Source organism: Monopterus albus, unplaced genomic scaffold, assembly GCF_001952655.1.
Source record: "Monopterus albus unplaced genomic scaffold, M_albus_1.0 scaffold107.1, whole genome shotgun sequence".
Taxonomy (NCBI): Eukaryota; Metazoa; Chordata; class Actinopteri; order Synbranchiformes; family Synbranchidae; genus Monopterus; species Monopterus albus.
In genome coordinates this window covers 759,249-782,937 of record NW_018127987.1, presented here as the reverse complement: position 1 = coordinate 782,937, position 23,689 = coordinate 759,249, and the positions used below count along the sequence as shown (strand labels likewise).

At 41.8% G+C, this 23,689-nt stretch overlaps 1 protein-coding gene across 4 annotated transcripts in view; it reads right to left on the bottom strand.

The window, feature by feature from the left end:
* Positions 1-905: 905 nt before the first annotated feature.
* Positions 906-23,689, bottom strand: part of ddr1 (discoidin domain receptor tyrosine kinase 1) — a 39,829-nt gene continuing 17,045 nt past the window's right edge. Inside the window, exons 4-20 of one of the 4 annotated variants that reach the window (XM_020610804.1) lie at positions 20,987-21,062; positions 19,499-19,651; positions 18,660-18,807; positions 17,361-17,463; positions 15,960-16,146; positions 13,427-13,676; positions 11,865-12,014; positions 11,236-11,289; positions 10,152-10,318; positions 9,142-9,349; positions 8,120-8,197; positions 6,984-7,279; positions 6,763-6,890; positions 5,270-5,467; positions 4,907-5,174; positions 4,388-4,537; positions 906-4,013 (exon numbers count right to left, since the gene is read on the bottom strand). In XM_020610804.1, coding sequence (XP_020466460.1) covers positions 3,873-4,013; positions 4,388-4,537; positions 4,907-5,174; positions 5,270-5,467; positions 6,763-6,890; positions 6,984-7,279; positions 8,120-8,197; positions 9,142-9,349; positions 10,152-10,318; positions 11,236-11,289; positions 11,865-12,014; positions 13,427-13,676; positions 15,960-16,146; positions 17,361-17,463; positions 18,660-18,807; positions 19,499-19,651; positions 20,987-21,062 — 2,755 coding nt within the window. In that variant the 3' untranslated portion in view covers positions 906-3,872. Of the gene's footprint in view, positions 4,014-4,387; positions 4,538-4,906; positions 5,175-5,269; positions 5,468-6,762; positions 6,891-6,983; positions 7,280-8,119; positions 8,240-9,141; positions 9,350-10,151; positions 10,319-11,235; positions 11,290-11,864; positions 12,015-13,426; positions 13,677-15,959; positions 16,147-17,360; positions 17,464-18,659; positions 18,808-19,498; positions 19,652-20,986; positions 21,063-23,689 lie in introns of all 4 variants that reach the window. The other 3 variants (XM_020610803.1, XM_020610806.1, XM_020610805.1) reach the window with 3 other exon arrangements.

The following is a 23,689-nucleotide window of genomic DNA, read 5'->3' as shown; positions in this document are numbered from 1 at the left end:
ATCAGCAAGCCGCTGTCGGCAGTGCAGAAGGTCACTATGGTGTCCAGCGGCAGCTCAGAGGTGGGAGCATCCAAATTTGCTGGAGAGGTGCTAGATATCATGACCAGGCTGCCTACTGTTGTGGAGAAACTCACCGGTGTTGACATCACCCAGGTACGCTGGCGTGTATGTGAAAGACAAATAGATAATGTATGAGAGTGAACAACTGGTGCACGTGGTGTAATGATCTCATTTTCTCACTGACTTCACAGACTGCAGGGAAGACCTCCCGTGTGCGTTAAGAAGAAAGGAATAATCAGGAGAGGCGTCGCCAATATTCAGACTTAAGAGCTTCACTTTTCCTCCTTGTGCCTATAACAACAGAACTCTGCAACACCATAGTCCTCACTGATTGTCTGTGTGCATGCATGTTGTCTCTTTAGATGGATCTACCTCCATCAGAACACGATGGGATGTTCTTCCCCTGTTATGTGATTTCCTTTCATGTCCCTGAGCTGGTCTGTTGTGTTGGTGTATTTCGTGACACAAAAAGCAGCTGCAAGGGGTTTGATTTTTGACAGAACTGCTTTTTTGACCTGACTGAGATGAAAGCCTCAGCGCACTTGAGCCATTTATTGTACAAGTAGAAATTCATCCGTTTGTCCTTTTATACCCGACCCTCAGTATGCAAGTTTTTACTTATTGCAGTCAGTCTCGTTCTCCCTGCATAGGGTCATGAAACCTTCTTTCCTCACTTTTTAATATAGAAAATTTTCATTATATTTTAGATAATTTCCTGTGCCTTTCAATTCATAAAATGCTGCTGAGCTCTTTAATCACAGCATCATTTTGTGTGTGGGGGGGCATTGTATGTCAGTGTAGTTGTATACCATTTACTTAGCACAGCCTAGCTTTGTGTATATTTGCTCTTTGTCCACTTGTTAATTACGAAGAGACAAAGCTGGTGTGTTGCTAGTTTATAGTAACTAACTACATGACAGAGCCAGATATATCAGTTGTACACAAAGAGGAAGGATTTTCTTTGCACCAGAATGAAGGCAGAGGAAGTGGGAGTATATCATAGTAGTTTCCTGTTGAGAACAATGTAAGTATGCAAATGTATGTTGTGGTGGAGGGAAAAAAAAAAACAATGCTGACTTTTGTCTTTGCTGTAGTGTCTTCAGGAATCTTGGCCTTGACATAGGAAGGCTGACAAAGGACCATCACCAAGTTAACAAACCAGCTTGCTGCTTTAATGTGGTTGCTGTCTGGATGATATACTCGCACACAGAAGACAGGATTTTTGTTGTACTGATTTTCTGTTTTAAAGTTGACACTGGGTATTATAGGATACGTTTGATTTTTAGGTCTTGTTGCTGAACGACACTGCATTACCTCTGTTCAGAAGCGAGGAGGCCAGTTTCTACTTTTTTTTTTTTTCCAGACTCTTCACTAAGTGTCCAAAGTTTTTCTAGCTGCCGAGCCTTAAGCAGTTTGTTACTACCAAGTGCCTGGTTAAAAGTCACATCCAGTTGACTATTCCAGATAAGCATATTACACATCAGTCAGGGAATATTTCCTTATATCCAACAGATCATAAGCCATTGGTTGTCACTAGCAACAGCTGGTGATAAAAGCCAACTCGGTCTCTGCTCCTTTTGTACATTCTTCTAATCTTTTACATCCCTTAAATGTGCTGCTGCATGTCTGTTCTGTTCATTTATATTAAAAGTAGTTCACAAAGTTTGAAAGTTATATTCAATATTTACCTGTAGTGAAATATTAACAATCGACAATTAAATATGGTTTAATTACTCAAGCTAACCTGTGTTTTTTTGTTTGTTTGTTTTTAAGCTGACAAGAGGTTTCACGCAGTGGAAATGTGGACCACACTTTGATTTATCTGAAAAGGTTAACTTTATTAAAACATCTACAAAAATAGACAACACAATGAATTACAATGGCATCAAGGTAGCAAGCATTCTACAGAGATTGAGAAGACCCCAAATGCAATGTTCTCCATATATTAGTAAAAGAAATTACAGTTCTGTCCAAAATATGTACATACTATAATGTTCAGCTTCAGACACAAAGGATGAGATCAGACATCGAGTAATGTCTAACTACATACAGTACACTGTATATAAAAATATGGGTTTAGTTGAACTACAGTGTATCAAAAAAGACTCAAATGGCACAACCATTCACAATCAGTAAATGCATTTCTTGATCTTGATCTGATTTACAGTGCTATACAATTAGTAAGGTAGATGCATTGATTGTACTGCTGTCAGCTTAATGTACTAATATGGAATAATGTAGAGATTGATATTGACATTAACACTAAAATCACGACTGCCAGTTCAAGCAACGCGTAACTTTTTTTAAAATACAGTAATGCATTTGGATGAGAGAAGACTATTCAGGGTAAACGCATCAACACGCTGAACATTTCAGAATTAAATGTTTCATACATTTAAAATGAGATGAACTGATATTGTCATTCTATTAAAAAAAACATTTTACATCTAATGGTTTGGTAGTGCCTTGTGGGATACGATTTAAAAAGGCAAACAGATTATACCTTTATAAAATCCGCCTGTTATGCATTTTGATCTCTCTTGGCAAGTATCTCCAAGTAAAATGCATCAGAATCCACACCCACAGGAATCATCATTCAGGTTCCTCAAAGGGAAGAGTTTCATCATTGCTGGGGGGGATATGCATGGAGGATTTAAAGTGCAGCTGGTTGCAGAATTTTACACCTAGCCTTTGTGTCTGGGTCAAAGCCAGATAGTAAAACTTGCCATTAAAAAAAAAAAAAAGCAGGTTCATCTGAAGATGTCCCTTCCACTTCCTTGGCTGGCAGTACTGCCTCTGCTTGGAAAAGCCGTGCTACTTTGTAGGTCTCACTTGCAGCAGCAGACTCCTCTTCAGTGCCTTTTTCCTCAGGTTTGAGAAGTCCATTTGGCACCAGGGATCATTTTTGTCCCTGTGGCTCAAAAACAAGGTTGGACTTCTTGAATTGGTGGTTGAGAGCAAACTCAACATTGTCTCATTGCAGTTGCTGTTGTCTGGTCCACATCATTTCACATTAGTCCACAGTAACTTAAATGTGTGGATGCAGGTCACTGTGTAAGGCTTTGGGGCTGAGACGTAAAGGATTGATGATGTGGTAAGATCTCCTGCCACCCATGTTTAACACACCTAAGTTAGCCATCAGCCATGTCTCAGTGTCAAATCCTTTCTTCTGCTTGTGTGTCAGAGAATTTAAGAAATGTCTGATTTAAATGTGTAAGGAATCTACACATATTATAAACAGTAAGACAATGTGTGTGCAGTTTCCTTTCCTTAACAGCAGGCGTTCAGTTTGTGTCATGTGCGCCTTCACCCATTAGCACACATGCAGTCTTTAAGATGCTGAATAAAGCAAGTCATGAAGCTTTACAACTGGCTGTTTTCTAGCTTGCTATGGTCATAGTTTGGACTATTTTCTTTCATTTTGCCTCTATGGTTTCCCGTATTTTCATCTGTACAGCACTTATCACTGGTCACACAAACCTTGTATGTTAAATATCTGAGAAGAGAAAAAACTCCTATGCAGTCTGCACCCACCACCAGCCACCGTGAAATGTAGCTCAAACTGTTATCCATCTAAAGCTAGGGTTAGTTTTGCCTTTGGCGTTGGGGTCTGAAGTGGAAATAAACCGATCCAGCGGTGTCTCAGCCCCATTCACCCAAAAGTACAAAATACAAAAGCGAGCAACCCACTCTCCCCTCTGTTGTGCAGCACCTCCACCACTAGCTTCCTACTGTAGCAAAGATGCACAAACATACGAGACATTTCCCATCTTTGACAATGCCGTTCTTCTAAAGTTCCCCTGACTGTCTCTTTACACCATGTTCATGGCATCCTCAGTGAGAAAGGAGTGGATGTAGGCGAAGGACGGGCGAAGTTTGCAGTCTCTGTTCCAGCAGCTTGACATGAGCTCATAGAGACCCTGGGGACACACGGCTGGCCTGCTCAGATATACCTGGAGGCCAGAGAGAAGGAGACGGGTGTATGGAAATTAGGATGAGTTTGACCTTTTCCATACTCTTTATTGCATTTTCATGCCCTGATAAAGGTCACCAAGACCAATCGTTGAGATGTAAACACAGCAAACATAAAACACTGTGTTTTTATTAATTATAATAATAGTTCTACAAGATATTGGTATAAGAGATTGTCTTTAAGTCAAAATGAGTGCAAGTTATAACACTGGTTTTTAGTCGTTAGGCGAGTTTGATCATTTGTAGCCAGTATTATATTGCAAAGGCCCAATGTACAACTATTTCAAGACAGCAAAGGGCAGCCGTTTGGTACCCCTGCCTCTGTGCTGAATGTGTGCATTTCTGTGTGATGTACCTGTCTGCCCTGGTCTCTGAAGAACTCCCCAGCGTTGTCAATGACTTGTTCATCAGTGAGGGTGGAGTACGGCTGCTCGTGACAAACGCTCAGCATCTCCCACAGAGTGACCCCGAACGCCCACACATCGCTGGCTGTGGTGAACTTGCCCTTGAAACACACAAACACAGACCAACTTTAAAAAAAAATCATTTAAAACTAAAAGACAACAAAAATAGGAAGTACACTCTGGTGAGCTGCTGACTACGCACCAGAATTACTTTAAGTTACAAAAACACAAGAAATGGTAAAATGAAACACAAATTGGTATTTTGTAATGGAGACTGTATATTTAAGATGCAATTTTTCACCTGGATTTGAGTACAATTTATTTTTTGATCAAAATTTCACTTATTTGTTAAGTGTTCCTGCATCATTTCAAATATTTTTGTTTACAACAAAAAAAATAATGAAATAGGTATCAATATAAATGAATATATAACAGATTCTAATCAAAACTCCTGCACACACACTCCTCACCATGAGTATACACTCCCAGGCCATCCAGCGTATTGGTAGCACAGCTCTGCCCTGGATCCTGTAGTAATCTCCAGCATACAAGTTCCTGCTCATACCAAAATCGGCTATCTTAATGTGACGCTCACCACCCTGATCCTCTGAGCTCTCACCCCTCTCACCCCCAACCAGACAGTTACGTGTGGCCAGATCCCGGTGCACAAAATTGAGGGACGAGAGGAACTTCATTCCTGATGCAATCTGGCTGGCCATAGATATAAGGGCAGGATAACTGTGGGAAAAGATGACAGGCAGAGGGAGCGCTAAATAAATCTAAACTTTGTGTACATTTACATCTGTGTACTGTATGTGTGTGAATATCGATACCTGATGGTCGGGATGTTTTGTGAAGGCCCCGTTTTGTCCAGAAGCACTCGGTGGGACAGATACTGGTTCAAGTCTCCGCATTCCATGTACTCAGTGACCATACAGAGGGGATCACTGCTCACACACACTCCTAGCAACCGGATGATGTTCGGATCCTTCAAGCGAGACAAGATTTTCACCTCTTTCAGGAAGTCGTTCCTGTGAGACACATCAGCAAGATGGAGGGATAGCAAAAGAGGAGGAACAGAAGCAAATAATGTGGAATCTGAGTTCCCTTAACCAGCTTCATGTTACAAAAAGTCATCAAGCAACACTTTTGATGTAACCCCTGAATCCAGTGGTGAGAGTACTCAGATTAGTTACTTAAACAAACCACAGTGCCAGAATACTCTGTTACAAGTCACTGAAAACATTGAGAACAATTACCAAAGGCAAACATACCTATAATGCATCTATGTATATAATTGGATTATAATTATTGTATATGCCACATGTAATGTTGCAGCTGATAAAGGTGGGGCTAATTTTAACTACTTTATATGCTTATAACTTGAATTACTACTGAGCAGCTTGTGAATTTCCCCACCAGGGATCAATTAAGTCTTGTGATTATACTGTATTTTGTTTTAGGCTATTATTTTGAAAAGTAACTAGTAACTAAAGTTGTCAAGTAAAAAGTACATTATTTGCCTCTAAATTGTAGTGAAGTCAAAATATGAAGTATCAGAAAATGCAAATATAGCTCAAAATTGTACTTAAGTACAGCACTTGAGTAAATGTACTTAGTTACTTTCCACCACCGCCTGAATCAAGTTAGAAGGTTACCGATTCCCTGGTGTGTAGCTCAGTGGCTCTCCACCTCATTGATTTGCTTTGCTGGTCAATATGTTTGTGCTCCTCTGGCTCTCACTCAACTCCCATATAAACCTGTGGACAGCTGCTGCTAACAAATATGCTCACACCAGAAGATTTTACCTGCCCAGCATGAAACATGTGGAGAGTCAAAGTAAACAAGTAGTTGATGAAATGAGTCAAACAGCTAGAAAACCACAGACCTGGAGATTTTTCTTAGAAGCTGATGACCTGGACCTGTGGAATATATTAGACTTGTATTTAAAAAGAAAAAAGCGCTACTCTGCTTTTGCTGGGTATTAATTAAAAACACATTACCTTTAAGGAATTGATATGTTTATATGTTATATGATGGCTGAGTGCTCTCAGTTTGCTTTGGAGAGTACCTTCTGCCTTCTAGAGGTCAAATATCAGCTGAAAATTACAATTTCAGCAGATTATTTTTGAAGCCTATTGGCTGGTACATTCCTGCAAAATCACCGATTTGTATGAATTACAACTGACCCCTACATAAAGTACAACTGAGTTCAATCTCTAGTATTCACTCTCAATAATCCATGATATTCCAGAAATCCCCTGACCACTGGGAATGCTGAAGAAACTGTTAAGTCAAGAGTGCAGGCCCAGCTTTTGTTACAAACCTGGCATTCTTAGAAGCATCTGGGCGCAGTATCTTCACTGCTACCAGAAGAGGGCGACCTTTTCTTACATTGAAGGGGAATTCCAAGTTGGGAAGGTCCTGAGGGTTCTCGATTTCACACAGGTGCACCTTTCACCACAAAAATACAGACATCTTTAAAATACAATAGCTATTCCACCCACCCACACACACACACATTTTGTTTTTCAGGTCAGTGCTCACCTCCCCAAATTGCCCCTCTCCCAGTTTCTCTTTGAAAATGAGGCACTGGCGTGGCAGCTCCGGCAGTGGGGCGGGGTCAGCACCGGGGCTCGAAGAGGCCAAGGCGGGCACAGCATAGGTGTTGTTACCACTGACACCCTGCAGGCTCACAATGTCTGCCTCAGCATAGTGGGGGACACTGGGAGGCATTGGGGGAGACACGGGGGGAGAAAGGGAAGGGTAAGGGGGGGAGCCAGGATAGGGAGGAGGCTCCTCCTGGGCTGGTGTGAAGCCCTTCTCCATGTCCAAACCACAGGCTGGAGGGAAGAGGACAGACAGGGTGGAAGAAATGGAGAGAGAAGAACTACGTGACTAGAGGCATCTTTGTTTTGCTTTATCAGTCTGTGAGTGAACAAATCAGACAATATCACTTTTTTTATAAAGAGATCATTTGGAATGGGGAAATTTTATTTGTCAGTAATCCTTTTCAAAAACATAACCAGGTTCAGCTGATCTGACCTTGTACAGAGCAGTGTCGTAGTACCCGAGTCCAGGGCTTGGACTAGAGTTTTGCAGGAATTGATCATAAAGGAAAAAGTGACAACTCTGGCTTGGTGGTGTCAAAGCCAGAGATCACTAAAGTCATTAGACTACATCCTCTGGGAACCATGAATATCAGCTCCAGATTGTGCCCCAAACCATTCTTTAGATTGTAAAATGATTTGCTCAATAAGTGAAAACTTTGACCTGCTGGTGGTGCTAGATGAAAAGTCAGGGACTTGTCAGAGTCAGGAGAATCCCTCCTCTGGACCCCATCAGTCTCCACAAAATCTCGACCAACAGACATTGCCACACCACAAGCATCTATGATTTTGTCAGATTCTTGGTAACAATTTCCCAAATCCCAAACTATCCCTTCAAACAAAGCACGAGTCATTTTGAGTGGTGAGTGAATGAGTGACTAATTACATGAGTAACAGGAGGAATGATGGTCATACACATGCAAAATAGATTAATCAGATCTGTGAAGCTTTTATTTTCACATTGACTGTGAGAGAACTAATGCCCCCAGCTCTACAGTAGATAGTTACAGGTACAGTAGATTGTTCAGGCAGGTGCCCCTCGTGACTGTGCTGGCCCAGTCTAAGGTTTCTTACCCTGGGGCACATTAAGGCTCTTTTCCTGAGTCTGGGAGGTGCTGGGGACGATTAGGGGTCTGGAGCCTTTTCTGTGATCTGACAGGAGCAGATGATAGGCTGGGTTGTTTAACAGCAAGGCTGGGAGGGCACGCACGCACACACACACACACACACACACACACACACACACACACACACGATGAGGTGGGATACACGTGGGTACCGTAATATGGATCATACACATGATACAAAGTACACACACACACACACACACAACAAAACACAATATCAGCCATTAGCATGACACTGTTAGCATATCTATTAGAATATGAGGGAGGGCTTGCATTGACACATGAAGCACAGAACAGAAGTGCAGAGCAACAACAGGCAAAGTTAACATCACTTGGGCCACAACCAAACATAACAAAAAGCAGTGGATGAAATAATGTTTCTTTTACTCATGTTATTTCAAACTCACGCAGGCATCTAGTAGAGACAGCATGCAGATCTCCTGCGGTGCAATGCAAGTGAACGAATCCATTTTTTTCCTTCACTCTTTTCTGTTCCTTCCTTTTCAGAACAATAGCTCTTTTGTGCCACCTTTGTGCAGCGCATCTTCCTGGAGGCACTCCCCCTCGTGGGGTGTTTGATTTGATTTACTATTGTTTATTGTGGTGAAATACATTGCATTACCCGTGTTTTTGTTATATGTGTGCCACATTTTCTCCTGCTGTTTCCCTATTTCTCATTCTGTTTGTCCAAATGTGTTCGCTTATTTATATGTTCACAGTTTGTAAAAGCATGAGCAATAGCATACAAACAAAGCAATCTGTACAAACCACATAAATAAATTCTGAAAGTTTGAAAAGTGGCATTGTTTTATGTACATCAGCAACTTGTGTTCTGTCATTTTTCCAATTTAAATTGATTTTTGGAACTGAACCACTCAGCTACAACAGAAAAAACAAACCTTATAACCATATCTACAAAAGCACTCCATAATTCCGAGCTGATATTTTATACGTATGCTTAGAACTTACCTGTGCTGTCCCTGTGATCCCTCGATCGGAGCAGAGCACTAGGCTCCTGGTACTCTCCTTCTCCCTCTCTGTCATGGTCAAGGTCATCAGGGAAAGTGTGTATGCGCTGGTAACGGCTTGAGCAGCTGTGGGTATTGTTGATGACCACGTTGTCCGACGGCACTGACAAGTGCACCCGCAGCTCATCGGTGGATAGACTGCCCTGGGCCTGGGACACAATGTGAACACACAAATTAAATCTCTGAAGCAGATGGTGATCAAAGTGTGGAAACAACATCTAATCCTTGAACAAGTGTGTAAAATGAGTTAGTGTAAAATGATTCCCACAAGACATCCAGATGAAGATACAGTGCTCCTTTGCCAAAAGACTGCCCATTGTTATCTCAGCCCGCTAGCAAGAATTTAAACTTGATTAAAGGGACAATTCAGCCTAATCATACAAGGAAAGTCTTTCTCAAGTTCTCACTTTGGACTGTTTATTTTGGGACATTATTTCTGAAAGAACAAGTAGATGTAGAGTTTTCCCAAATGTATCTTTTTACAGCTTTGAGTGACACAAACATATTTTCATGTACTGCCATTGTACTAGGGTGGTAACAGAAATCTCAGATGATTGGACTAATCAAAACAACACTGCATGGCTAGATACCACTTGGGGTAAATAAGAAAATACAGACAGGTGGACAATTAAAGGAAAACCCTGAACCCTGAATTCTGGTCTCTCCCAGAATGACAGTGCTCCCATTTCTAGGGCACAAGGGGTCACTGAATGGTTTGGCAAGTATGAACATGATGTGAATCATATGCTGAGACATCTTACTAAGACATTTTGTGCTGTTTTTTCCTTTAATTTATCACCTGTCTGTATGTGGAGGAACTGAATCTTTAAGATTTCTAAAAAGGAATATGCGAAACCTGCAGGTCAAGTCCAGTTACAAACAAATTACTGGCTACAAACGGCAGCTTAAAAATAAACTAAAATATTGCATATGACTTGACTCTTGCCTCACCTTGCCCAGTATCTTTTTCCAGTACTGCCTCCATAGAATGACGGCTATCACAGCCAGCAGCAGCAGGATGATGCCCACCAGGCAGCCAATCAGAATTGCTGTATTACTGCTGTCATCCTTGGCTACAGGAAGCCCCGCCCTGGGAGTCACAGCGGCAAACTCTGGCCCTAAAGATGGAAAGGAAAACAGAGAATGAGTTGTTTGTATATGTATTCTCCTTATTTCCTGAATCACATCAGTCCGATGTGATGGGTACAGAGTACTTGTGCTACACTACTTATATATGGATGTCTACGTGCTGGCATGAGGAAACGCACTGCTTGGTCTGTGACATTAGCTTTTCAGTGCAGTCACACACAACAACATAGTTTCACATAACAACTGCTTACTAAATATCTGATGGAGAATGTGTGAGTATGCATTCAGCATCCTCACTCATACCACAGGGATTCTCAAAGCCAGCTGGTTTGAGAACAGAATGTCAACGCTGTGGTCACCAGCTGTTAATCAGTATTATCCAGTTATTATTTTCTCTTCTGAAGGTCACATGTGGCATGTTATTTGAATGAAAGAGAAATATAAAAGTTTCCTCCATATCGTTTCATACACCTGCAGGCAAACACTGATACACACACATTTACCAGCCAAAGATTTACACAGATTGTTGAAAGAGAAGACGACCCACTCTGCCTCTCCCTGTCAGTTCCACTCCATGCAAAGCTGTTGAACCACAGCCAGTAATAAGGACAAAGCAGCATACATGCCACAGAAAACCATTTCCAGCTTCTTAAGTCTGTTATTGTTTAGCTCTATAGATCAGAACTAGTTCTGCATGCAGTTTGTGAAACCAGAGAAAGTCAAGTTGTTATTGTACATAAATATAATGTCCGTTAGTGTTTTTTTCCTACAGCTGTATATCTTCAAACCCAGGGGACAGAGCTCAGTGCCAAAGCCTGCCCCTGCAATCCCTCCTCCATTCTACCTCATACTCTCTACTGAGCATTAGGATAGATGTTGGAGGAGGGCCAGAGCACTGGAGCTAGCTCCCCTCCCTCGGTTCTGTCTCCTTTTCTTCGTCTCTCACCTGACAGTGTCCAATTAGCCGTGGTATCCGTCAGGAAGGAGGTGGTGGGGGGTTCTGAAGGAGTGAGGGATGGAAAAAGGAGGGATGTGTGAATAGAGAGCTGGTGAAGAAAATGAGGAAAATCATGGATGGCAAGATTCTGGCTTTTCACCCATCAACATGCAATGATTTAGACTGAGATGATGGAAAAAAAAGTCATGTTAAAACATTTGCCCTTTACTTTTAAGCCAGCTCTCTAGTGCCCTTAAAGTACAATGACATCTGAGGATCCACCGTTGACTTAGGTTCAGTGAACTGTGGCTCAAAGCCAAAGGATTTTAAAGCTCATGACAACAAGGGCGGCTGGATAAACATGGACTTCCTTTGGCAATGCCTGTCTTTTGCTCTGCTTTATGCTCACAGTCATCAAGTGGAGAGAAGGAGACTAGAACAGAGAGAAGGTGATGAGGGAGAGATCGGGAATTAGAGAGACAGGAGAAAGCAGAGAGGAGGGGCTGATGAATAATGGTGGTTGATGAAAGAGAACAAGGTAATAAGAATGGCTTGTAGAGAGAAAGATAGGGAGGGCAAAATAATGTGGGGGTGAACTGCGAGGGAATTAAGAGGTAGATGAGAGGAGGAAGGCTCACCAGAAGGCCCGGTGGTGGTGCTGGGGCGGTGATTTGACGTGGTAGAGGAGGAGGTGTGATTAACAGGAGGAGGAAAGGAACTGGTGGTAGGAATCTTGGGCAGATTAGAAGGATATGAATCAGGCTCTGTCACATCCTCCTCAAATGGCTCTGAATAAAAAGAGAAAGGGGCAATTTAATAAAGATGAATCATGTTTTACACTTCCAAATGACACAATACATTGCCTGGTAGTCTTCAAACAGTGGTTGTGGTCACAGCTGATTGTGTTTCAAGACAAAAACTATTTATTTCAGGAGACTATGTTGTTTTTGACTGAATTTACTAATCTGAATGATGGTGTTGACTCACGTAACTGTAGTTAAGTCACTGACCAACCAATGCTGTTGTGCTTTTAAGTTGCACACTAGCTCACATCTCTGTCGTAGAGCGTTTAATAGTTATATTAGCCATTTCACAAAATTAGCTTACTGGAAAATTTGTCATTTAGTTAGAAAGTCATGTCAATGCAAATGTTGCTAAAGCTCAGCCACCATTTGGTCCCATAGGAATCAGCTTTGGCCCAAATAAGGACAAAAGATTTTGTGGTTTTAATGGTGTAGACTCCAGTTTGCAGCCCTGTCTAATTTTTTACCAGTGTCTGTCCTTGAACCAGACCAGTGTATTGGTGTTACACTTGATCAGCCACAAGTGCATGTTCCAGATCAAGCCATTTCAGCCACCTAAGTACAGTGTGATTACTAAGCACTTTGCTGATTCTTATCACAGCACAACTGACTTTTTAAATAGACAGAGGACAGTTTAATTAGCCACAATAGTCTTGGAGACCAGCAGAGAAGTCCGCTATCTGACTTTCAATCAGACAGGCATAAATCCTGTGTTCACAGGAGATAATGAAACCTTGTTTCTGTTTGATGCATTGATCTGTTTCAGGCTGTAAACAGGAGGATAGTACAAACAAAACAATAAATGGAGGAAAATGTACATTTTTTTCCAGTAAACGCTTCCTAATTCTGAATCTGATCAACTTTAATATTATTTATAAAGGCATAAAGAATAACCTATACAGCATCTATGTTTCATGGCAGGCCTACTTATTTGTAAAATGCCATGTTTAAGGACAACTTTTGACTGATTCAGGTAAAGATTGATTACATTATTTTTCTGTTGAATCCCTGTCAGTGACTGGAGAGCTCCTTGGCTGTCAAAAATTCTAACCTTAAGTTACTTAAACACACACAGCTAGGACACACTTCATATTAAATGCCATTCTGTCTAGAGACTGTCACGGGACGTCTGGAGACAAATCTAGCTCATCAGATTTCCGGGTTTCACTTCACTTCACTTTTCCTTTGAACATTTAAGAAAACTTACTGCACTGTTTTTCAAAGTGTATTTAGCCACGGTTTAGGTGAAGCCAAATTTCTATTGGACCTTCAGGACAGTTCTAAATATAGTTGCTAGGATGTTTGTGAGGCAAGTGCAAAGCCAGCAAAGTCAGAGTTCCAGAAGCACATGGGATCTCACTAAAGACAAAAAAACCCACTTCAATTTAGTGTCCTACCAGAGAGGAAGGATATCTCACTGATGAGCAGCCAGCGGTCAGCGAAGTAGAATGTGCAGCGAAGGATCTGAGCCAGGCGCCCTCCCAGTGGAAGGGAGATGGGTCGGGAGGAGGGGTCCTTCAGATCTTCCAGGGGCACAAGCAGGGTGAGGGCAGGAGAAGCCCAGGGCTGGAGGATGCCCGGCTTAAAAAGACAATCCACCTTGCTGAAGACTCGCACACCCTGGGTGTGAAGGTTGTTACTGTGCACCTACAAAAAGGAGACAAGTGTGTCAGTGCAGTGAAAGTAAAAGAAAAAGGACAGATATTGCAGGGTATGCTTGTAATCAGAAAATAATCTACACATCTGAATTAGCTCAACCTTCGTGCAAATATCTGAAAAACTCAGGGAAAAATGAAGGGCTTAGCCATTCACCATTTTAGGAGAGGCATAGAGAAATTCAATTAACACAAAATTAATGACACAATCTAATCCTGCTCAGGCATAATTGCTTTGGCACAACTCGAGCTTAGTTGAGCAGGGCTACAAATGAACAAAATTAGAACATGGAAGAGAAGAGACTGGATGTAGGAAAAGAACATGTGTGACAGAAGACAGATGGAGGAGAGCAGAAGATATATTTGTCCAGTTTTTACAAGCAGGAAAAGGCCAGAGAGAGGAATCCATAAAAGCTGATCTAATACATGAGGCGTCAGTGTGGCTGGGAGGAGGAGGAGGAACTAAAGGAGAGGATATGGAGGAAGACTGAGGGGGTTTAAAAGCATAAGTGAGCAGTCAAAACTATAGATGTGAGAAATAGAAAGTATAGGATGAGATGATGGGAGATGGCACAAAAGGCTAACAGGTTAGCTAAACTCACACCCACTGCAGGGGGTGTGCAGGGCAGGCAGACACACACACACACACACACACACACACACGTTTGTTTTCATTCCTAGTGGAACTTTACATTGACTTACATTAATTTCCTGGAGAGCTGACCTAACTAACTATCACCACTACCAGCCTAACCCTAACCTTAAGCCATGCCGTCACTCTAAAATTCAAAGATGAGACCGGCATCTGGATCCTGTGAGGAAGGCAAAGTCCCCAAAATGTGAGTGTGTAAACAGGATTCAGTCACCACAGTGTGAGAAATACTGGGCGCACACACACATCCACAAAATTCAGGAAGAACAGCTGCACCAAATGCTGTAACTGATTCTATCTGGAACGGAACAAAATGGGATGTGGGGGAATTTACTACTGTATATTGTTGGTGGTGGGGGTCTAGTCTAATAAGTCAACACAACCAAGGTAACTCACTACTCCTTTTGGGAATACAGCTCCAATGATCTGCACAAAGCTTATCTTGAGAGCATAACACTGTATACATTATGTTTTGCTTATTGCATCATAAATCTAGGCTACATTGCAAATTCCCTCTGTTTATTTCTCCTGTCTTCTGCATAAGATTACAAATAAAAGCTTGACATAAATTTCCTAATGACAGAGCTATTTTTACAAAGGCAGATCAGAGTGTCAGCACAGCCTCTTAAAGGTCCTGCAGGAAGTACAGGTTATAATTGACAAAATATTAAAGAGCAGATTTCCCTTTGGAAGTCTGATTAGTTGCAGGTCAAAGAACTCTGGTCCGCAGAAATGAGCCAGAATTAGGTTCAGGTTCCCACTGTTTATTTATTTGACCTGTGTGTCTGACATATCCACTATGCCAGGCCAAAATGCCTGTGCATGTCAGCTGAGGTCACTGTAGTAAAAGCACTGAGGAAAATGCAGGGAAAACAGGATTAACTTAGGTAAAGCACTGGGAAACCCACTGGGAACAATTTTAAAAGGCAACCAATAAACACTAGAATAACAATAAGGACTGAAGACACTGAAATTCTGAAACTCATTCAAAACTAGACCTCTTAGAGATTACTTATCTACACTCACTGGGGATTCATGCTGCTTATTATGCCCGTGCATGGGTGAATCCAACCCAAACCAAAATTCCAAAGCATGCCCAATGAGAGAAAACAGTTATAATTTAAACTGGGCTGCTTCATATTATTATCCTCCCTGTTGCTCCACAGACTAACCGCAAAAGCCATACAGACGCCCAACAGACTGTGATGCAGCTCGGTAGCACCCAGACAACCGAGTGCAGATGCACTGTCCCATGCTAAACAATGGCACATTAAAACTAATTAAATGGCTGCAAAGCTATTCCAGTAAATGCTGCTTTCTGGTGAAATGGCAGATTAACAGAGATATGTCTGTTAACAAAAGAAGAGGTAAACAAACATAACTGTGCTGCTGGAGGTCATGATGGTTGGAGCTGCAGGAATTTCATCAGATGCATAAAGAAACAATGCGCCTCATGTTCTGCCACAATCCCAGTGACATGTCTGCCTTGAGAGACAGACGAGGAATCTGACTTTCAGGTAGCCTGATGCTGTCCAAGATTCCAGTGGGACAGCAACATTCTCCATAGCCCTCTCAAATTAAACACCACATGCACTATCACACACCCAAACATCCACTGCCTACCTGCATGTTGTGGAAGACCCGTGGTTTCTCAAAGTGGAACTCAATGTCCACGCTGCCTTGTCCAAGGGCTTCCCGGCTCCAGCCCACATAGTCGTAACCGGGCCACACCCTCAGCTCCTTAGTTTGTATGAAGTCGTCTCCACCCAGGACGCCATCACACAGCTGACCCAGGCCTCCAAACTGCACCCTGAACTCACACAGCATGGTACAGGTTAATATGCAGCTCTGCACAGAAATAATGCTAGACGCTGCAGACCGCCGGTCACTTTCTATTTACAAACACATTACAACCAGCATGCAAAGATGTATAAATATAGAAATAAATCCCTGCCAAAACATTTGAGGGCACACAAACCACATTTCAAGCACTAGTCAGTTTGGAACTCAGTATCTGAGCGTGCGCAGACAGATTTGAGAGTGTAATCCTGGCCATGCACGTACTCGTTTCTGAGTCTGCGCTCTCAAATTATTGCACTGGGGTGTTTGCTGTATTGTGCTGTACAGAAATAAGAAGGCGGCACAGATTTGTTGGAGCAGAATCAGATTTGAGGGCGAGAGAGGACTTGATCATAAGTGCAAATCTGATTCTGCGCTTACAAATCAATGCCTGCACACTAAAATGCTGAGTTGCAAACTGAGTACTGCTTGAAATGTGGTTTGTCCTTCTTCAAAATTTTTGGCAGGGATTTACTTCCATACATAAATAAGAATATATACACAGATGCACATGCAAACAAGATGGGGGCGTGCACGTGCAAACACACACACACACACAGCTTCTCTGTCATGTACAAACACCCATATTGATAAAAATAAAGCAACAATACAAGATCATTAAATAGGTCCACAAACTCCCAGCCCTCTGAGTCTCTCCCTCACACATGCACGAGTCTGCTACAAACACATCTGACTTATATCAAGAGTGTTAGCTCTCCTGTTAGCAAAACAGTTCAGCCCCATTAACCCCACAGCCCATGTAACAGTGAACACCATCCCCAGTCATGGGTCACCCCTCCTCCTTTGCTCACTGCCAAATCATTACGGCCAGGAAACAAGTTTCGAATCCCTGAGCAGCTAAAAAATATAATGTTATTCCCTTAATATTAGGACGACACCAGAATAAACCTTCTATAAAGGATTTGGCTGAGACCACATCTCAGGCCTAACAGATGTGATGAGCGCCGCGGAGAAGCTTTTGGTATTTCATTGATCGAGTCACATTTCACTCCACATTGTTTAGCACAACATTAATCTTGATCATGATCACATTTGTCAAAGCTGTGTAGTAAATACAATCCAAAAGAGCAATTTATAGGAACCTATGGGAATAAGACACTTAAAATATAAACTTACATAAAAATTAAAAATGGTACAGAAGCCTTGAGCGGCTGAGTGTCTTACCCCTGCTCAGTGCTCCCATCGTAGGTGGAGTCATTTAGATAGACGGGCATGCCTGGCAGTTGCATGACATGACCAACTGGAGCTGTGTAAGCCTTCAACCCATCTGAATGACAAAGGAGGATGAAAAATACTGAATATTAGTCATGTGACTGTTGGACAAAACATGTTTTGTAGTTTTCTGTTTAAGCGGCAGTCGTGCAATACTGCATGTGAAACTTTTTTAATTTGTAGCGCTTTTCATTTTCATTATGAACGCATTGACTGAGCCAAGATTCTACAGTAATCACTGCCATGGGGAAATGACTACAGCTGGTTTTTAAGTAGAAAAACAAACTAAGAGGTCCGCTGCTCTGGCCTGCTCAGCCCGAGCCACTGTTAACTGGTGAAACTAGAAGCCTCCCTGCACTGTTATACAGCTAATCAGCCTGCACCACGAGAACAGAGGTGAGGTCAGCAACATGGACTACTGCTCTGCTGCTCAAAATAAACAATGCGTCACATAGGATTTGCAGAACGTGTGTAGTATGCTCTATTTGCATATTAATGAGTGTTTGCAGACGTGGTTATCCACTTAGCTGTCTTTATCATATATGTGATGCTTGAGTGAGTCCACACTGAAGATAAAACAAACACAGGAAAGACACTTTGTGCCACTATAATACAACCTGATATGGGATTTTAGAGACCAAATGTACATAAAACTTTATTTTCTGTAGGTTCCGCATAATATCTGGTTTGTAGATGAACCGAGCTGCAGTGCTCAGAATCCACATTAGAGCATATTTTTTGAGAGATGGCCCCCTGAAGACTCAGAGCTTTTAGCCTCAGCGACAGCTCTGATTTATAAGCAGCCCAATGCTGTGTGAGGGAGGTAGCGAGGCAGGAGATGAGGTGAGCCAGTCATAAATATAGAGTTCGTCAGTGCTGTACTTCAGGAAACATGGAGACCAACACCATTTATCACCGTGTGGTTCCTTTTATCCAGCCAAACCCCAATGAGGCAGTAAATCTGATGTGATGCCTCATACTGATGCACAGGATGTATGCTGACAACATGCACTCGCAATCATTAACATTGAACAAATTCCACCTCTTCCATCTGATACAAGAGAAATCCTTGGACGACAGTGAACTCGGTCACCTTCACCAACTCGAATGATTTATCAAGATCTGGAGTGCATGCCTCAGAATATATGGGCCGAGTGAATACCCAAGGACAAAAGCAGGAACATTTTGCATCTCTGTAGTCTCTTCATGTCTTTCACCTCCACAAACACACACACAGACACACATACTTACCATCCCATACACAACCATAGAGCTCCACCCGAAGGCAAACACTCATAACCCGGTCAGCCAGGGGGTAGAAGCGCACCATGCGCGCCACGATCGGAGGGCCCAAGTCTTTCAGCACAATATCATAGGTGTTCTTATTACCTGACACTACCTAGGGAAGAAAAGCAGACATATTCAGTCACAAAGCACACACTCAGTGCTTGTCTTCCCTGTTAACTGTAGGGCTGAACGAATCTCGCCTGAAGGCTTTGACTTTATATCCAGTGTGGGTCACCAAATTCTAATAATCTAAGACTGAACTGAACTTTTTCTTAAATACACACAGGTCTAAAGAGGGAGTGATGTTAGAGTGTGAGCCTCAGGTACAGTTTTTGTAGGAGCAGCAGTTAAGGCATAGATTTACAGCGACTTGCAAGTTTAGAATATTTGCTGTGAGGCAATGTTTTACAATAATAAGTGAAAGGGGAAAACTAACAGTATGACTGATTGTCTAAATATCACAATGCGGAACTGCTCAGCAATACAAGGTGCCTTTAACTGTGCAAGGTTAATTGCATAGTGTTGAAAACTCAGGCGGCAAAGGCTGCTTTTACCTGAACAGAAAAGTTAACAGATAAAGTTTAACTAAATAAATCAATGTAGATAATTCATTTAGCCATCTATGGTCAACATTTCATTTATACTCCACAGTCACAGGATATTGAGCCAGTTCCCATCAATAATGGAGAGCCATTTCTCCCAAAGTTCACGTTAAAACTCTTGCTTGGCTTCATTTGTGGACACACATTAAGTGAGACAGTATATAGGCTCCAGACTTGCTAAATAAACAATATCCAGCTTACTTCCTGGCCCCAGCGGTCCTTCCAGGTGATCCATTTCATTCCATCTCGAGAGTAGCGGAGCCGATAACTGCGGGCAAACTCCTGGCCGTGCCCATCGGCGTGACGACCTTGGGTACCAACCAAAGCCAGGAAGTGAAGTCTTCGCAGGTCAATCTAGAGGAGACAGGTAATGCATTATCAAAACACACATCATTCACTAAAATGCAGACAAACAGATGGAGATGCAGATAAAATAATGACACTGAGAAGCAGCCGAGTGTGTTACACATCTAAATGTCAAGTAGATTTAATAAAAGAGCAAATCAATAGTTCAGGAAATATGTGTATTTGCCTTCATGTCAGGAGTTAGATGAGAGGATTGATCTAACTTAAGTCTATATCTGGCATAAAGGAAACATGGGGAACACTAACATTTTGTACATATTAAACAAATGAAATCAAAGGTGTTATAGTGAGCGTTCGAGGTGGTCACAGGCAGGTTCTTACCTTTGGACAGAGCTAGCCTAGTTGTTTCTAGTTTGTGTGCATAGATAAGCTAAACACTTGCAGGTTGCAGTTTCAGTTAGGGGACAGACTTGGGCTTGTCCAACTCTCAACAATGTTACTTGAAACAATACGGCTGATAATATGGCTGACATAAAACGCTAAGAAAGTTATAAAAGGTTCAAGGGTCGTCTTTATTTCTAGTCAACCAAAGGTGACAGGAATTTATCATAATCTTACAGGACAGTTAACAACAGACAGCCATCACATTCAACTGAATAACAACACATTTAACACAAGAACAATCAGATAAGAATAAAATACAAAATGCTAATAGTACAAAATAAAATGGCGTAAATACAAGGGACCTTAAAACCTAAGAGTTTACAACACAGATCGATTGTGGGTCTATACTGTTTATTAACCTCTGTCCTAAAGTGTTATTGTTTAAACCTTTTCCCTGGTGGCAAATATTTTAAAAGGGGAAAATCTGGATATAAACCGTCATTTGTGCTTTTCAATGTTTTCTGTCCAAGATGTGATTCATAAATTGAGCTGAGAGAAGGTAATGGACCACCTACTATTCTAGAAGCAGGTTTAACTACTTTATCCAACTTTTTTTTCCATGTTCTCCAAAGACAGATTACCAAACCAGACAACAATGGAAGAGATGTTCCAAATTTCTACAACTGCTGCAGATGTTTTAATGAATCCCTTTATTTCCCCATCTGAGATTAGAGGATATGACCGTGCCAAAAAATTTAAAAAATAAATAACCCTATCCACAGCACTACCCTTGATGGTTTTAATGGATGATGTGAGTCCTTTACCTTCCTTATACGTAATACCATCTCCTCTATTCAGTGAAGCATTAACTTGACAATCATTAAACCACCCTGACAGTCAAATGCTATTCTGTCTACACATAGTACCGTGGTTGTACAGACTACTAATACCTGCAAGTCAGAAACTAAATAAGAAACAAAAATAAACTACGTATCTGACCTGAAGGTATTCTGATCCACTGGGGAAAACGGCACCTGCAGGACACCATGCTCCATCCCCCTCTCCAGTACTCAATCTGAGAGAAACAAAGATTTATTTATGTTAGATAACAAAATATCAAAAACATCAAGTGAAAGGTTCACCAAATCCTAGTCCCACACTCACACATTCAGACAGAACCGCTCCCACAACAAGATTGACACATCAAAACCCACAGCACTGGCAGCAAGCAGAGGTACAACAGAGAAGTCAACGCAAACAGTCCAACCCTGCCCTAGAACTGTACATACTAGATTTCACAGCAGCCAAATAAGAGAGAGACTCCGGACAGATGGAAAATAAAGAGAAAACATGAGGTCCATAAAGAAAGGAAATGAGATGAAAGGAGTTGGGTGAAAATCATTGGCTCTTCCACATTCCTCAAACCTCACAACAAGATCTGGTGTAAAACGTCTGGATTGATTTTATACCCACTGCTCCTCAGGCCTGCCATGACCACACACACGCCACTAAAGGATTTTTATTCAGCATGACCTTCTTCAATCCAGCCTGAGAATAAAAGTCCATGCTGTCACCACACACTGGCCAGATGAAGACCACAGCCTTTGTCGTGTGTGTCTATGACAATAGGATTGACAAATTTGAGGGTTCTGGACCAGACACCAAGCCGCAACCACACTCTGACCACTGTGGGATTTTTCCTCAAAATGCACACCGCTGCTCAGGCCACTAAAAAAAACAAACCAAAACCTCACTATGTAAACTTGGTCACCCTGACAGTGGAGCTAGTATTTTTAATTAGTCTGGTTCTCCCCTTGGAGGGTGAGACTATGCAGCTGGACACCACGTAATGACATCAGCACATCTTGGCTCCACAAAGTGTCCTGTGATGGTGAGAGGTGGAGGAAGAAGAGGATGAAGAGGAATGTGGCTGGGGAGAGTTCAGTGCACCATTCACCAGCCAGCAGGCTCAACAATATGGAGCATTGCTCTGCCAAGTAGCTCATTTTTCTCCCTTTGTCTTTTGCTTACTAGCCAACAGCTCATTCCTCACTGGGTTTTCAGCTCTGTTATTCCAAAAGCCCGTCTTTTTTTCACTCCTTCACACCAGGGGTGAATCTAGAGAATATTGGATGGGGTGGCCAGACTGGGGCACAAACTCAGAGAGGGGTGGCACATCTAAATACAGGTAAAAAGTCATTTAAACACTTAGTTCTGTTAAATAATAAACCATACTCTATTAAGAACCAAATAGTTTATTTTATGTAATAATGAGCCACACACAGCTTTCTTTAGGTAACTTAGGCTGCACTCCCGGGTGAGGACATCGCTGCTGAACAGTGCCACCAATGGCCCCACCCGGGCTTTCACGCTAATGTGCTGATATTTCACTGCGCCACATTAATAACATGAAAAAAAACCTGCTACCAGCTGTGCACCTTCTACATCCTCCCTCTAACCTTGTTTTAAACTCCATTTCACTCCAGCTTTCAGCGCGCTATTGCAGCGATCCACCACTGGCTTGTTCTTTTTTTGCTTGTTTTCTGTTTCCTCTCTTTCTCTTAGTGTCTCCCCAGTGTCTCTTAAAAAGTGCTACAGCTAATAATAATTTCCACATGGTTAGACACTCAGCCAATAAACCCAGCCCAACAACCCAGTGAAGACAAATGAACGCAAACAATCCTGTGAAAGCTCTTGTACATGGCTTTAGCATGTTGCAGGCCAGACTTTGCTCTCAGAAATATCACCTTGCTGCCAGATCGACAAGACTGTAATGTATTACCAGGTAGGTTTTAAAAAGACACACACTATCATCTGCGATCATAATCTAATACACCCTGACAAATTACTTCAACATGGTGCCAACACTGAAAAAGAGGCAAGCGGAGGAACACATCAGCCCACGGTGACATACGTGCATGAACACCAAAAGTATTTAACATACAAAGATCATGTGCACTGAAGAAGAGTAAACTGACAATATACTGATACTGTACAATAACTGTTATTTTACAGGCCTCTTACTAAAAGTTACTAGTCACAAGAAATGACCGTAGATTAGAGTATGGATCAGGTCGCATAGTTCTGTCTGAACCCGGCCCAAACCCCTTGGGTACCGACAGGTCCTGTCGGGCTCAGTTTGGGTATCCACACCATCTTCCTTCTATCCAAAGACTCACTTAAAAAGAAAACATTCAAACCAAATTTACAAAGCTGTACCTGTGGTTTTGCATGTTTCAGTCCATTTACCAATGATATACACTTTACATTGTAACTAATCATTTTGCTCCATCCTTTTACGGTTTTGGAAATGTGAACAACTAATGAACTAAATAATAACGTAATACTAATGTTCCAGGCATCTGTTGGTTTCGTCTGATTTCTCTATAGTGTGAAAATCAACCGACACACTCTTGAAACGTATGAGTTCTGTAATCCACCACCATGACCACCAGCTCTGTATTAATTTGTGTCAATGTTACATCACCCTTTCAGCCGCCTGCACCACATTATCTCATAACAACAAACGAGTGCCTAGAATAATAGGAACAATTACTTTTGAAACCTATTACTGTATGGCACACATCCAATAATGGTCAGCGAAAACGTACACCACTGTGCTATTGTCCTTTAAATGAAATATGATCTTAATTGCAAGAAAACTGTTGGCTCTGCAGTTCTTAACTTCTCAAAGTAACAGAA